The 15,744-nt window shown below is 45.7% G+C and overlaps 1 protein-coding gene across 1 annotated transcript; it reads right to left on the bottom strand.

Annotated features, from left to right (window-relative positions):
• Positions 1-2,966: 2,966 nt before the first annotated feature.
• Positions 2,967-15,592, bottom strand: PRKAG1 (protein kinase, AMP-activated, gamma 1 non-catalytic subunit). Its single transcript, XM_004692789.2, has 12 exons — positions 15,509-15,592; positions 11,578-11,626; positions 5,758-5,867; positions 5,535-5,616; positions 5,378-5,436; positions 5,180-5,225; positions 5,024-5,078; positions 4,640-4,766; positions 4,368-4,533; positions 4,183-4,220; positions 3,791-3,937; positions 2,967-3,664 (listed from the first exon to the last, which is right to left on the bottom strand). The coding sequence occupies exons 1-12, from the start codon at positions 15,515-15,517 to the stop codon at positions 3,557-3,559; spliced, it is 996 nt and encodes a 331-aa protein (XP_004692846.1). The 5' UTR covers positions 15,518-15,592; the 3' UTR covers positions 2,967-3,556.
• Between the last annotated feature and the right edge of the window lie 152 nt (positions 15,593-15,744).

The following is a 15,744-nucleotide window of genomic DNA, read 5'->3' as shown; positions in this document are numbered from 1 at the left end:
CCCAGTAACTGGGGACTATATATACCCAGGCACACGTGTGTGCCTGTGTGTGTGTGTGTGCGTGCGCATGTGACACGGAGCGGGATGGCTCCGCGTTGCTCCCTCCCCCATGGACAAGCCTCCCCCCCCAACTAGGCGCCCCTTCCCACAGTGCTTTTCCCCCCAGCTGATGGGAAGTGCAGGACTTATTATTCTTAACAAACTGACAGTGCCCCCACCGCCACCCCCACTTTCTTCAGCCTTCTTGCAGTTTAACCCTTTACGCTCCTGCTTGTCAGGGTGCCTTACCACCAGGGTTCTGCCCCAGACTTCCTGCCTCGGACTTCAGTTTCTCTGATAAAGAGGTGATGGGAATGGAACTCAAGGTCTCTGCCTGCCACTCTGCTGGTTTCCATGGGGTTGGGGTGCAGGAGGGGCTGGTCCAGGCAGGGGGGCTATTTTTAGCGGCAAGGCAGTTCGGGTGCAGAGAGATGAGTAACCAGCTTCCATGTAGGGAGGGAGGAGGCGGTGGCTTTCTCTGCTTTTGTGTGACTCTAGGGGAAAGCTACCTCCTCCAAGCTCAAAAAGAGTGACCCTCACACCCTGTCTTGACCACAGAAGCTGCCCCACCAACTGCCATTCTAGGTTTTTGTCCTTGGGTAAGTATGGACTGCTCTCCTAGCAGCAGGTTTGCTTCCCCAACCCAGAAGCCAGGATTTGGCTTTTGTGTGCCCACAGTTCTGCTCAGCCTTTTAGAGCACAGACCGTGCTTACGTGCTTGCAACCTTCCTGAGGTGAGGAGGAGTGGGGTTTCTTTGCCAAAATCAATTCCCTAGCAACTGAACTAGTAAGCAGTCCCCATTTGTCTGTAGAGCTCTCCACCGTATACCAAGGCCTGGGTCACTCAACACCCCAGGGTTGCTGTGGGGTAGAGACTGACATACTAACAACTAAAGCAGTGGTGCTCAAGATGCTCACCTTTCAGACTAGGAGTGTTCTGTCCTGGGGGGTGTTGCTTACATCCACATAATTCTCTCTTCCTAAGCCTATACCAGGTGTCCCCTGATTCACCATGGTAATGTTAGTGGCAGCACAGCCCACGCCAACCCTTCCAAGCAGAGACTTAGCAACCATGCCTGGCAACCATGGCAGCCGCTCCAGTGGAGGGGCGGGGGGTGTGTGTGTGTGTGTGTGTGTGTGTGTGTGTGAGATGGGGGAAGAGTGTATGGTGATGGTTCTGGAGGAAGAAGGGATAATTCGCCCCTGAGTGGAATATGTAAGAACACAAGGCTACGAGGGTCCTAAATCCTGCCCCTTATCTTTCTGGTTGGGGGATGGGAAAGCAAGAAATCGCAATTTGGTCTAATGAAGTACATGCTATGCTTTGGTACAGGCATGGGGCGAGGAGGGTTGTTGTGGGGTAGAAACTGACATACTAACAACCAAAGCAACAAAACCCAGGCCCTCTGCCCCCTAACACATGACCGTCAGCCAGAGCGCAGACATTCCCTACCCATCCGCTCACCTCCCACCGCTGTCCACCTACCCGCTGCACTGAGGTCTCCTGAAGTCCTTCTTTCCGCCCCAGGTCTCAGCAGAGCCCTAAGGCTTTTTAAAGTCCTGCCTTCTCCCTATACAAACCCACCTTCAGGATGGAATGTGACATAAGGAGACATCTGTCCTTTCCGCCGTGCACTCACCCCCACATACACAAACATGCTCCAATAACTTGGAAACCTCCTCCCTCAAGTCTGGGAATGTGCTGAGAGAGCTCTGAAGAGGTGCACACACAAGTGGGGGCTTCTTTAAAGCCAAGCAGCAGTACGGAAAGCTGAACTCTGATGAGTGCCTTAGTGTTTCCGGAGGCCACCAGGAAGCCTGGTTTGGACGCCTGGGTATGGTGTGGCTAGATGCCGGGGCCCTTGGCACTGCGCAGGCTGGGGCAAGAAGTCACTCTGAAACGGCTTCCCGTCTCAGGTAGACATGGTGCCACCCTACGAAGCACTGGTGAGATGGTACCAGAATTCGGCTTATGCCCAACAGCCTGGCAGTCCTGTGGTGTTTGGTGCCAGATCCTGTCTTGAGTCACAGGGTCAGCACAGGGTAAGGTCTGAGGGCCGACCCAGCTCAGTAACAGTCCAATCTTTTCTACAAAGAGGCGATGGCGGCAGGTCGCCTGCCTACAGGAGATCCTCCGTCTGTCTACTCTCCAGAGAACTAATACTCTGTGGCATTCTCTTGAGCTCCAGCTGCGGTCAGGCAGAGGGGAAAGTGAGCTAGTGAGAATTGCAGGGAATAGAGTAAGAAACACTCATGAACAGGGAATTAGAAAGGCAGCAATTCTGGGGCGACGAGGGAGCATGAGCTGTGCAGCCAGCCTATTTGGGGTCAATCCAAGCTCTCCTTTACATTAGTCTCTGTGCCTCAACTTGTAAATAACCCTATAAAACTGGGGTACCTGGGCTTCCCTGGTGGTGCAGAGGGTTAAAGCACAACACTATGAAGCTATTTGTAGCCACTGCAGAAGGAGTTCCATTTCTGACCAGGGAGCTGACCACATGGCGCGGCAGACCTCTCCTGACCCGCCCGCTGCTCCCCTCGGCAGTGTATCACTCCATCTGCCTGTTCTGCTCCCCACTCTGTCTCTGGTGGGTCCTCTCATTCCCCACACCTCTGGCCTGTAACCTAGTTCTCACATGCGTAAAAAAAGAAATCTTTAAGGAAAACAAAAACTGGAATATCTACTCTTGTTCTGAAGATTAAATGAATTCAACATTAATCATCATTAAATTAGCAATCAGTATTTAATTAATACTAAGTGAATATACATAAAACACAGAATGGTGCCCATGGCTTCAGGTGTGCATAGATCGTGTCCTATTCTAGACAAGTGTTGCTATGAATGTTGAGTTGAAGAAGCCCTATGAAGCAGGAAAGGTTAGAGCGGTAGTGTCTCTCAACTACAAAAACCAAACATTGCAATACCATGAAGAGGTTCCGGTCACTTTAATTAGGTTTACCATAAAAAGCACTAACCTCAGCTAGCCACGCTGCCCTCCTCCACCTAAGCCAAACACCCCTTCAAATGCCTGCAGCACCGGAACCCAAAGGTCCTCCTCCCGACATCCTCCCCACTTCCCATTATGGGAAGAAATGTCACTAAGTGGACTCGGCCTCCTCCATACAGCATGACAGAACAAATAAAAATATCTTTTAGAGTCGTTTGTTGTGCTGTATTATCTTAGGGCACAGTCAAGGGCACAGACAGAGGTAAGGCGGGGTGAGGTTTGGGGATCTCTTAGAGATCAGATTTGCCTGAGGGGGGAAGAGCCCATCATTTACCCAGAAAGGGGGTGATGTCTATGAGGACAGGGGCTAGAATGGCCTAGACTGCGGCGGTTTTTTCACGGTGTGTGGGGGTTAAGGACAGCTGCAAACACATTCTCCTTCCTCCCCACTCTTTCCCCGGCTCCCAGATAGGACAGGTGGCTCCCGCGCAGAGAACAGTCACAACTCTCTCAAGGTTTCATCTGTGGTTCCAGAGCTTTGGGCAGGTGCTACCTGGCCCTTCCCCGGCTCAGGGCTTCTTCTCGCCTCCCGTGAGCACCAGGGCCTGTAGGATATCAGACAGTGACACAATCCCCTTGACCACATCATTCTCATCCACCACTACAAGTCGGTGTACCTGGCACAGATCAACAAGGGAGGAAGATAATGTTTAGTGCAAACCTTAGTGGCTCCTTGCCTCCTCACCGAACCCCATACTTAAGGCTGCTCCCCCCAGCTTGTTTTGGGTGACTAGACCCCGTACCTCTGCTTCCACTAGCCTGTTGATGATGGTCTCCAGCGTCTCATGCAGGTAGCACTTGAGGACACCCTCAAAGTAATGTGATCGGTGTTGCAGGGCTTTGGTCACAGAGACATCTAGGTTGTTGTAGGTCTTTTCTGCAGCCAGATTCTGGGGAGGGAGAGACAGATGCTTGCAGGGATGCAGGAAGCCGGCCCCCACACAACTTCACCAGAGGCATTCAGGGCAGTTATTAGCCAAGCTCACAAGCCACAAGCAACTCATTCAATTCCTTTTCAAAAAGGACTTGAAAGCTTGGAAGCTTCTAAAACCCTCAGGTCCACCAAGACACTCTTCCCTCTCCACATCCAACCCCAGCCCTTTCCCTACCTCCCAGCCCCTTCACAATCACTCACGATAACATCAAACTTGGAGTAGATGTCCACCACACGCCCTAGGGGGACAGAGGTAGTTCAGCAAGGAGGATCTGGCATCCAAGGCTCCCCAGTCCATAGGCTCACCCTCCAGATTGAGGGGATAGATTTCCCCAGAGACCCTCTGAATCTCCTTGGAGACTTCCCTCTCCTGCCCAGTATCTCACCTTTCTCATCTACCACTGGTAGGGCTGAGACCCGGTGCTGTACAAAGATGCCCAAAGCCACGTAGACTGGGGTGGTCGTGCGGACCATAGCAATATTGGCATAGGTGCCAATCTGTAGCTCTTGCAGAGACTGAGACATGAATTCTGGCTTGGGGAACTCAGTGATCTAAGGAAAGAGCCATCAGCTTTATTTTTAAGGCTCCCCCAAATCACTCTTGAATACCCCTCTAACCCAGGATAAAAGAAGTAAAAGCTGGCCAAGGGGCACTTACAAACAATTTGAGGAACTTGAGAATGCGCTTATGGGTGAGGATATACAAGGTGTTGCCTGATTCCGGGTCAATAACTGGCAGCCTGTGGATCTTGTTTCGAATTAACGAAGAGACAGCATCAAATAAGCTGTGGGAAGGTGGGGGCAGTAAGTTCCATAGTGCTGGGGCTAAGGACGGTTAAATAGCTCTCTAGATTATGTTCAGAAACAGGGAAAACTGAAGGTTGAACGAAGGGGGCAGATGTCAGAAGTGAACTAAACAGTGAGAGTGAGAGAGCGTTTGAGAAGAGAATTTACTCTTCTACCCCTGATCTTTTGGTGTCTATAGCTGTAGTTATGCTCATAGGCGCTTTCCCTTCTAGAAAAATGAGTAGCTAGAACTCACCTGGCATTAGGAGAAATGCAGACAAGTGGTTTAAAGGAGTCCTGCAGATACACCTCTGAAAAGAAAAGAGAGGCTCATGAACGACCACTGCTGAAAATAGTTCCCCAGGAATACTCCATCTCTTTTTCCATTCACAGCCCCTAATTCTCAGCGCACCTCTCCAAGTTTCTATCTTGTGTTCTTCCAACTCATAGATCTGTACCTGGAAGCAGAAGCAACAAAATTTAAGCCCTGCTATTCCTGCTCCGTGAACCGCCCCCTTCCCTCCCCGTGTGGCTTGCTCAAGGGAAAGGAAGAGAATGAGCAACTTTGGACCGAGGCGGTGCTTTTGGTCGCTGGGCTAAGATTCCTTACCAAGGCTGACTTATAGTAGCGGTGCAGGATATTGATGAAATCAGTGATGGTCAGCATGCCTGGAGGCCAAGACAGAGAGTCTTCAGCACTGCTCAAAGCTTCTCTCCCTAACCAGCACGCGACGCTAATAATATTATGTTCCAAAACTTTTGCTTACCCACAAAACTTTGCTTCTTACTATCCCACAAAGGGGCAGCTCGTACACCATTAGTAACTAGAGCAAAGAAAGCCTTCTTCACCTATAGCCAAAAGAGTAATAAATGCACAGTTGGGAGGACTTGAAAAGGTCAGGACTGGGTGTGCTAGGGAAAGACAATAGGATGAGAGATTTGAGCCGCAGGCTCTCAGGAAGGGAGAAGGGAGAGGAAGAGTTCACCTACCTGCAGGGAAGTATCAAATACAACCAATTTGGAACTTGTGGGTATCAGGTCGTAGCAGCGATGAGATTTCATGAAGGACGTATACACGCTGTTGTTGGATTCTGGGGTCTCTGCATAGGGTGAGATAGTTAGTAGCATCCTTCCATGTAACTACTCACAACCACAAGAACACAAAATAAAAGTGCTGTAGAGCTGCTCAAATAGTTAAGAGCAAACATTTAAGAATAGGGCCCCCTATGCTGTTTTATTTTTGTCCCAGCCGAATCTGGATAACCTGCTTCGAAGCCATTTCATCCACCCTGGTTTCCAGGTTGGACTGTATCTACTGGCTCTATAGGCCAAAGATGGCGTTAAGGCAAAACCTGTAATTTCCTCTTCATCCTGTTCTAGTCTTACGTATATTCTCATCTCTCGTTCAAGTTTTTCTTTTCATACAATCCAGTATATTTTCACTTGTTCTCTTTTTCCAACTAAGATGTAGTTGTTTCTTAAATTCTGAGACCCAAAGATCTGAGTTATAGTCCAAGATGACTAGGTTGGGGCCTAGCGCTAATAAACCTGGCCCTGATGACCCTGAGAGTCCATCTTGGGATGGCCTCGTGAATCAGATATCATTCCACATACTCTATTTTTTTTTAAGGAAGCTTTTTAAAAAAAATTTGTTTAACATTTATTTTTGCATAGAAGAACTGGGGTGAAGGCCAGAGGTGGGGGATGTTGTCTCTGTCGCCAGAGACAGAGTAGGGAGCAGCAGGCGACAGGAAAGATCTGCTGCACCTATGTGGGTTAGCTCCCTGGCTGAGGATCAAACTCAGGGCAAAGGGGTGATTCACAGCACTGAGGTTTAACCCCTGGGCCACCAGGGAGGCCTGCATTCTACATACTCCAGACAAATGGAAGACTATGGCTGTGTTACCTCTTCATTCCTGATTTTAACTGCTTGCTCTAAACTGGAAAAGTAGCCCCCTTCCCCAATTAATAGCCTGAATGTAGTACATACTATGTGTACTGAAAAAAATCACAAGATTTAATCCTTACAACAAATCTGCATGGTAAATACTATCCACATTTTTTCATGAAAACAGGTGGAAAGCAGTTATAAATAAACTGCTCAAGGCCACTACCATCAATATGACAACAGACTCACAGATCTATTTGATTCTGAAGTTCCTGCTCTTTAATCAGTTGTTTTAGTTTTTTATTTACCAAAGTATAACCAAGGTTAGTTACACAGTTTAAAAAGTCAAACAGTTCTACAAATATTGTTTTAAAAAACTAAAATCCCTGACACCTACCTCCTTGTACTACCCCTAACCAGAGATAAGTCCCTTTTAACTAATTATTTTGGTACTTATTTTTAAATCTATAAATAAACACGTTTATATTGCTGCTCTTTTATTTTTTTCACTTTGGGCATTATCTATTACCATATAAGAAAACTGACAGTTTTTAATGCTCTTTCCTACCAGTACTCCACAAACATGACCCTCCCATTGCCTCTACCCACTCTTCTAGAAGTTCAACTATAATGTTGGTCACATCTTTATTTAAGTAACTTTGACTAAATATTCATTATTCAAAGCTAAGCCAAACAATAAACTCTTATTTTTTCTTTCTTCCAAAACTTTTTCCTAGAGAAGTCTTATCTTTTTATTTGCTTAATTTTATATGCATTGATATGTATAATTAATTCAACCCCCAAACTCTTAACTGTTCAAATCTCCTTTTAAGATGTTCAGGTGCATTAACTTACCAATTTAGACTACCAAAGGAGTCTCCTCTGGAGCCTCTGACCTGCTCAAATCTGGGCTGGCCTGCCTGTGAGCACTGTTGTCCTCCTGACAGCTTTCTTTGGTCACTACCCAGGAAGTCCATTCATATCTCCAGTACTGACATTCCTGTGTTCCATAGCCCATGTTTTCATTTTTTTTGGCCAACCCCCATGTTTTGCTGGAGCAAAAAAGCTTCTAGCAGATTCCTAAGAAACAGTGCATGAAAGGAAAATTTTTTGAGAACTTGGGTCTGCAGGTACTTTTATTTTACCTTTATCCTTGATTTATAATTTGGCTAGCTCTAAAATTCTAGGTTACTATTTATTTTCCTGCAGAATATTAAAGATATTGCTCTATTGTCATTTAGCTTGGGTGTGACTGAGGATCTGAGGCAATTCTGATCCTTGGTTATTTTCTCTGGGAACACAGCATCATCTGTTTCCAATGTTCTGAAATATGATGATAGTGTCAGTTTCATCCACTGTGCAAAATAGTCACAAGTCCTTTCACAAGGGAAAGTAATATCTCTCAGGAAATGTTCTTGAATTGTTTCCTTCATTATTCCTTCCCCTCTGTGTTGTCACTTATCTCTAGCTGTAACTCCTATTATTTTGATACTGGACTTCCTTGGCTGCTCCTTTGTTTTTGTTTTAAAAATGTCTTTTTGGTCCTACTTTCCATTTCTTTGATTTTTAATTCTATTTTCTGGGAGACTTTCTCTACTTATTTTAAACTATTTACTCTTTGTACTTTCAATTCTAAGAGCTCCTTTTTGCTTTTTTTCTAAAATTCCCTTTTTAAAAATTGTATCCTATACTTGTTTCATGGTGAAAATATGTTCTTCCGAGTATAAAATGTTAACTTTAAAAATTTGTTCTTTATGCATTAGCTTTTCCTCTCCAGTGCTTTTTTATTCTGTTTCTTTTTGTATGTGCATGTGGCAATACAGTTTAGATCACTTTTTTTCATATTAGAGATTTTCTTTAAATGTCTGGTAATCCATGATTTAAAGGTGATTCAAAACATATTTAAGAATGGAATCTTTAAAGCTGATCAGAACCTCTGAGTATGTGAATAAACCTTGTTGCCTGTCATTTAGAATGGGACAGCAGTATACAGGCTTTCCCCTCCAGGGCATTCTGCAGAAAATTCAGTTTTGCTCTGGAAGGTTAAAGTCTTGCCTGTCACAATTCTGGAAACTGAATGGGGAGGAAATGGGATCTCAGCATCCAGTTCAGTTTGCTTCTTACTACCGTTTCTAGTACATACCTCAGCCCTCAAACAGTTCTAAGGCCTTTCCAAGATCTCCATTCTTGCCAAAGTTGGGAGGCAGAGTTGCCCAGCTGCACTCAGTGAAATAAGGAGTCTTGAGACCTGACTGCTTTTCAGGCCATCAATGCTTCTTGGCTTTCCCTCCTGCCAGCATAAAGTTTATTCTTTTCAGGTCTGCTGGGTCATTTACCACTCCTCTGTCTGCTTTCCAGCTTCCAAAACTCCACTGCTATCATCTCTTCTCATTCTCTCTATTCTGGTGGGTTTGTAACTTTTTAAATTCTTTATGGTAGTTTTAGTGGTTTTTTGGTGAAGGAATGAAAGTAGATGTGTATTCAGTACATCAACTTTACCTGGAAACCTAGCATTGGTTTTCAAACAATGTAAACTCACAGACTCCTAAGAACTTGTTTTTTGATTTCAATTGAAGTCATGCTACATTAATAGTTAAAACTATTATTTCAGGCCTCTAAGTAGGACTATAGATATAGTCCTATATGTTTATGTATTTTGTCCTATATATATATTAGAATTGGCTTTCCCAGTACTTTAAAAATAATTCGAATCATTTAAACTTTTTTTTTTAAGATTTATTTATTTGTACATACAGAACTGGGGTACAGGCCAGAGGCTCAGGGGCGGTGAGAGGCTTCACCAGAGACTGAGTGGGGAGCAGAACAGGCAGATGGACGAAGTACACTGTTGAGGGGAGCAGCGGGCGGGTCAGGAGAGGTCTGCCATGCCATGTGGTCACTTCCGGGGCAGGTGGGAATCAAACTCATGCGGAAGTGGCTTTAGCCTCTCAGTGCAGTGCTTTAACCTGCTGCGCCACCAGGGAGGGCCCCGAATCATTTAAAGTTTAAAATCTGGAAGTTTACATAAAAATTTAAATTCTAGCCTTCCCTGGTGGCTCAGCAGGTTAAAACATAGCACTGTAAGCTAGCTGAAGCCATTTCAGTTTGAGTTCAATCTCTGCCCCAGAGGTGACCCACATGGTGCAGCAGACTTCTGTCCACCAGCTGCTCCCCTTGGCAATGTACTTTGTTCTGCTCCCCACTCTATGGTGAATCTTCTCACTGCTTCTGCACCTCTGGCCTTTATTCCAGTTCTGTATGCATAAATAAATCTTTTTTTTTTTTTAAGATTTATTTATTTATGCATACAGAACTGGGGTACAGGCCAGAAATACGGAGGGTGAGAGGATTCACCATGGACAGAGTGGGGAGCAGAACAGGCAGACCGACGAAGTACACTGCTGAGGGGAGCAGTGGGCGAGTCAGGAGAGGTCTGCCACACCATGTGGTCACCTCCGGGGTAGGCGGGAATCGAACTCATGCGGAAGCGGCTTTAGATTCTCAGTGCTGTGCTTTAACCCGATGCTCCACCAGGGAGAGCCCGCATAAATAAATCTTAAAAAATCTAAATTCCCTTGGTCCTACCTGGTGGCGCAGTGGGTTAAAGCACTGCACTAAGAAGCTAAAGCCCCTTCTGCATGAGTTCCATCCCCGCCTGCCCTGGAGGTGACCACATGGCGCGGCAGACCTCTCCTGGCCCGCCCGCTGCTCCCCTCAGCAGTGTACCTCGTCGATCTACCTGTTCTGCTCCCCACTCTGTCCCTGGTGAATCCTCTCACCCTCTGCATGTCTGGCCTCTACCCCAGTTCTGTATGAATAAATAAATCTTTAAAAAAAAAATCTAAATTCCCAAGTTTCCTTTAAATATCTGAAGACCTAATGAAACTAGATTTTAAATTCCTGAGTAGTAACAACTGATTAGATATGCCTAACTGCTGTCTTTCAGATGCCATGAGAGCTACAGAATGTCATCAGCATACGCTGTCCGTGCCACTGATGGATCAATGTAGAAAATCTACATTTTAACCCCTGCCTGGGTGCTAATGCATATGCACTCAGAAACGTAAAACAGGCACTGATATTAATCACGAAGTATCATCCAGATAATTCAAAACATGATGACATTAACTTTTTTGGATACTGACAAAATAAAAACTGAACATTTAAAAAATTCTTGTGAAGTTGGTGATGGGAAGCCCATGGGGGTTACAAGTGAGATGGAAAAAGGCAGGAAATGATGTAAAAACTATTATATTATAAAAAGAAATTCTTGTGAAGAACACACAGACCCTTAATCCCATGTCCTAACATTTTCTGAGAAGTGTCCTAATGATATAAATGTGTCCTATAAAGGCCTAGGAAGGTTCCTGGAATTTTTTTTTTTTTTTTTTAAGCAGAGGGGCCTGTCAGTTCTGGTTCTTTCTAGATGGTCTTAGGTTGAACTATTTCATCCTAACCAAGTATTTCAGCAGGTGCTAGAATTGCCCTCTCCTGTGCCCTAGATTTTAGGGTTAATGCCTCTATTTCTTGATTTATCCTTAAGATTCTTAAGATCTTTCTATAACTTTTTGTGTATAACTAGTACACAAACTTCAGTGGGCTCACTGGAGGATAAAATCCTAGAAGCACTGCTTCTGAGTTACTGAGAAAGTAACCAGGGATTTTCAAAATATGGTTAGCCAGACCAGAGTTGCCTGTGAAAGTTTTCCCTCAAGTGGTAATGATAAGTGAAAATATTAATCATCCCCCCCCTGCCCAAGCTTATTCCTGGGTGATCTTGCCAAATTATTATTTCTGATTTGTATGGTTTGGCTTTGGTTTTTCCCAGGGGAGACCCCTGGAAAGACTCAAAAGCTTTGCTGAAGACAAGATAGGGTTGGGCTGCTGAATTCATACCCATTTCCTTTCTTAAGTAAACTTACCTTGAGGATGCTCATTTTCTAAAGCTGGGGAGCTATCTGAAGACATGACCTGGACAGACAAGAAAAGCAAGGATTCAGTTTATCCATTTTAGCCTAACAATAGCAGTCCTGAATTAAGATCTTTCTTTAAAGCATTTTAAATCCCTTTCAAAATATTATCTATGCCACGAGACTATGGTGATGGCACATGGGTGACTTGGTGATGGGAAACCCACGGGGATTACAATTGAGATGGAAAAAAAGATGTACAAAATGATGTAAAAATAAACTATTATATAAAAAAAATATTATCCAATTTATTTTCTTAACAGTCCTAAGATAAGTATTATTATCAACCTTATTTTTACAGATCAGGAAACTGAGACTCCACAAATACTAGGCAACTTACCTACGAGCCCATGGATGGTGGGGTGGAGGGGAGATCTGAATATAAATCTGTGTGATTCTAAAGCTCATGTCCTTATAGACTATATTGCCTACTGAAATAAGCTGAGATTGGAAATCTAAGCTAAGGGCTAGCCCCACAAATTTCTTACAGATCTACTTTACAAAAATACAGAAGACAAAAAACAAACAAACAAAAAACAAAACCAGAAGACAGAGAAACAATTCTGCTTTCCCCCACTCGCTAAGCATAGTCACGGGTTCTAGGATCAGACATACCCCTTACATTGAGAGAGAGTCCCATTGGGTATGATTCCAGCAGCTGATTGTCAGAAAAGAGTCATAGCATGAAGTACTAAGGGGTGGATGTGGAACATAAAATAGGTTGTTCAGGTCCTTGGTTGGTTGCTAAGCCTAAAGGATACTGGTTTTCCAAGATTACGTACCCATGACAGTCTGAGATTAGAAAGTGCTTGAGTACAAAGAAACCTTCAATACCATCTCTGTGCTCCCTCAAGTGGGAACATTTGGAAATTTCATTGTTATTTAGAAAACCTGGAGGGATCATAATTTCACCCGCTGGAATTTACAGTTTGAGACCCATTTGCTCTGGGTAATATCCCAAAACTAACTTAAAGTCATCTTCATCCCCACAGCTTCTGTAGCAAGAAGCTGAAGGCCTCAGCCTGAACCTTGGATGGTGGCTAGTAAACAAGGTCAAGCCGGCAGGACAATCCTAAATTTTCCTCCCTTAACAGGTTAGGATGGGGGATGGCAGGTGCGTAGGGGAAAATAGGAGGGAGGGAGAGGGAGGAATAATCTTCCTCTTCTCTCTAGGTTGCATAAGACTGTCATCTGGGCCTCATAATCTGGCAAGGCTATGGGAACAACAGCCTAGTCACTTACAAGTGGGAGACAGGGCTGTTCAGTACGAGTGTCTCACGAGCATCTATGCAAAGACACAGAAACAATAGCTATCCGATGATACATATTGTGCTGTGCTACAGTTATTCTGTGCATTATCTAACCAAACAGACTGTAAATTCCTGGAAGCCTGGAACTGTCTTATACTTCCTTGTTTCACCCATAACACTGAGCATGGAGTTTTCGATATATTTCTCAAGTTTTCTCTTTCTAATGGATAATGATAATAATGTTCTCTAATATGAACAGAGACACTTAAGACTCCGCTACAGAGAGAAAAGAAAGAGTTGTACAGCTTGAGATACCTAAATTAGAGAATCAGATACAACTGAAAATGTGACTGTCTTTCTACCCATTTCTCCACACTGGGGTGGGATAATCATGACTGCTCCTCTCTATTTCTAGATAGGAGAAAGTTCCATTATGTTACATAAGTATAAAATATTATTAGAGACAAGACTAGATGCAACATATAAGACTCAAAATTCCTTCCAAACTCCTGATCCATTTCTTTCTTTCTGTTCTTTTTTCAGAACAGAAAAGGCAGACTTATACTGCTAAGAGAAACAGCCCGCAAGACAGGAGAGATCTGCTGTGCCTCCTGACCCACATTTCTCAGTGTTCGACACCAGAGTCAGAGAGACTCTGTAAATGCTTCAACTCAAAACAAATACTGTATGTCCCTCCACTCCTCTTATTCTTCCATAGTTTCCCATCTTTGTTGTTTTGGCATTTCTGTCTTCCCAGGAACCAAGAATGAGCTGTGCCAACATTTCTGGTTCAAACTACAGAGCAGGGCATCACCTAAACCTGTTCCTAACATCTACCAGCTAATCTGATCCATCAGGGATATCTCAGCTTCATCCTTCTCCTTTCCACTAAGGCAAAAACTTGGGTCTCACCTCTCATTTCTGCAACATTCTCTAAATCAGTTTCTCTCCTCTAAGCCATCTCTTCAATTTATCTTTGATGTGGTCACTAAGTTGTCACACCAAGCAGTTCAGGTTTCATCTCCAGCAACCAGGAACTCACCACTTTCTGAAGTAGCTCCATTCACTTACAGGAAGCTGTTAAGCTACTCACTGCCTTGCCTTATAAATCTCCCCTCATTACAAAACAAAGTCCAAACTTAGCATGGTATGTAATACTGTCAACCTGCCCTCAGCCTACTTTTCCAGTCTTTTCTCCCACTGTGACCAAAATCCAAAGCTTCAGCGTGACCAAAATCCAAAGCTTCAGTGCTATGGAGCCACTGATTTAACTCAGACTCTTCTTACCCAAGTCTCTATCCTCTTCTTTAACCTGCCATGGTTTCCTTCCTTCCCTAAGTTTCTCAGTCCTTTATTTGCATCCTGACAGCATTCTTCATTGTCTACTTTAAATAACAGCAATCACTTGCTTGCCCCTACTCCCACTTCAGTCCTGCTGAGCATTTTTAAAACACATGTTTTCCCTCCTTTCTAAAACAATTTCCATTCCAAGAACCTAATGCAGCACACAAAAATGAGGGCTAAATTTGAGAATCTCTGAAAATTCTTGGTAAACCATACATATTTACAAGTAAATAAAAAAATATTATTTTAAATTTAATGGAATCACACCTTCTATTCCTGTTCAACATTCTCTTAACCTGTGAGAACTGATTCCCTTGTCTGAGTGATCAGTTGCAAGTCCCTTTACATTTTGGCCTGTTTTCTTCTTTATAAACTCAGGGCCATGATGAACTCTTTACAGGCAGAGAAAGGGGACGGTAAAGGAGTCTCTCTGGACATGTAGCCCATCCAAAGAGAGGTGAAGCTACGGTCCTTCACCTACAGGTGCAGATGTTAAAAACCAAGACAGGCAGAGTCACTCTGTCTGACAGCGGGTGCACAGTTAAGAACTGTTGGAGAAGGAAGTGAACGAGAAAGGTTTCAGAGTATTAATTAGAAAAAGGACCCTAAGAGGGAGGATGTAGCAGGCAACCTGCAGCATCTCTGGGAGGGCGATGACCAGCTACGGTCGGCCAATGCCTGCTTGCCAAGAATGAGCTATGCCAACATTCCGTCTTAGAATCGCAGAGCTGGGCATGACCTAAACTTGTCCAGAGTCACAGCAGCCTCGAAAACGGAAAGATCCCCACCTTCAGGCAGGCCCCGCTTGTTTTATTTATTAAGGGAAATGTGACCTCACTGGCACCTCGATGCTGCTGCGGAAGGTCTTTCCACTGTTCCTTCCGCCTGGAACTGCAGGGCTCACCCTCAGGGGGCTACGCGCCACCGCCAGCGGGGTTCCCTTGGGGACCCTCGCCCAGGAATGCCGGGTCACAAGCCTACTCCCGGGCAAAGCGCTGGGGGGCCTGCGGCGCTAAGAGGCAAGAGGCCGGGGCCGCCGGGAGCTCGCCGGTTCCGAGGAGGGAGCGGAGAGTCACGGCCCGAGCGCCGCGGAGGCAGGCAGGCAGGCACGGCGCGGCCCAGTTCCAGGAGGGGCGCCCAGCGAGAGCGCGGAGGGGCAGGGTCGCGGCTCGCGCTTCCCGCCTCCCGGGCACCAGCGGCGGCCCCGGCCACGGCCCCCCCGCCCCCTAACGCGGGCCGGGGGGCCACAGGCTCCACAGCGCCCCCCGCCGCCCTCCCGCGCTCCTCACCGTCTCCATTCTAGAAGCCCTGGCCCAGTTTGCCCGCTTTCGGCGGCTCGCAGGCTGCGCGGCGCGGGTAGGGGCGGAGCACAGGCCCCGCCCCACGTCCGGCGCCGCAACGCCACTTCCTCCTACGCCGGGACGGTCGCACACCGAGGGCGGAAGGTCCGGCCCGCGCCCCGCCCCCAGCCCGGGCCACACCCCCTTCGCTGCTCTCCCCAACCGACGGGTCCTCCCGCTTCTCT

Source organism: Condylura cristata, unplaced genomic scaffold, assembly GCF_000260355.1.
Source record: "Condylura cristata isolate star-nosed mole 26May11 unplaced genomic scaffold, ConCri1.0 scaffold00034, whole genome shotgun sequence".
Taxonomy (NCBI): domain Eukaryota; kingdom Metazoa; phylum Chordata; class Mammalia; order Eulipotyphla; family Talpidae; genus Condylura; species Condylura cristata.
This window is presented reverse-complemented; position numbering and strand designations above follow the sequence as displayed.

Bases quoted from the DNA above. Each gene is read 5' to 3' on its own strand.
- PRKAG1 (XM_004692789.2), bottom strand. The intron at 5,437-5,534 runs GTAAGCAAAAGT...CTTGGCCTCCAG, and splicing joins TAAGAAGCAAAGTTTTGTGG to GCATGCTGACCATCACTGAT. The intron at 5,226-5,377 runs GTAAGGAATCTT...TTCTGCTTCCAG, and splicing joins GCTACTATAAGTCAGCCTTG to GTACAGATCTATGAGTTGGA.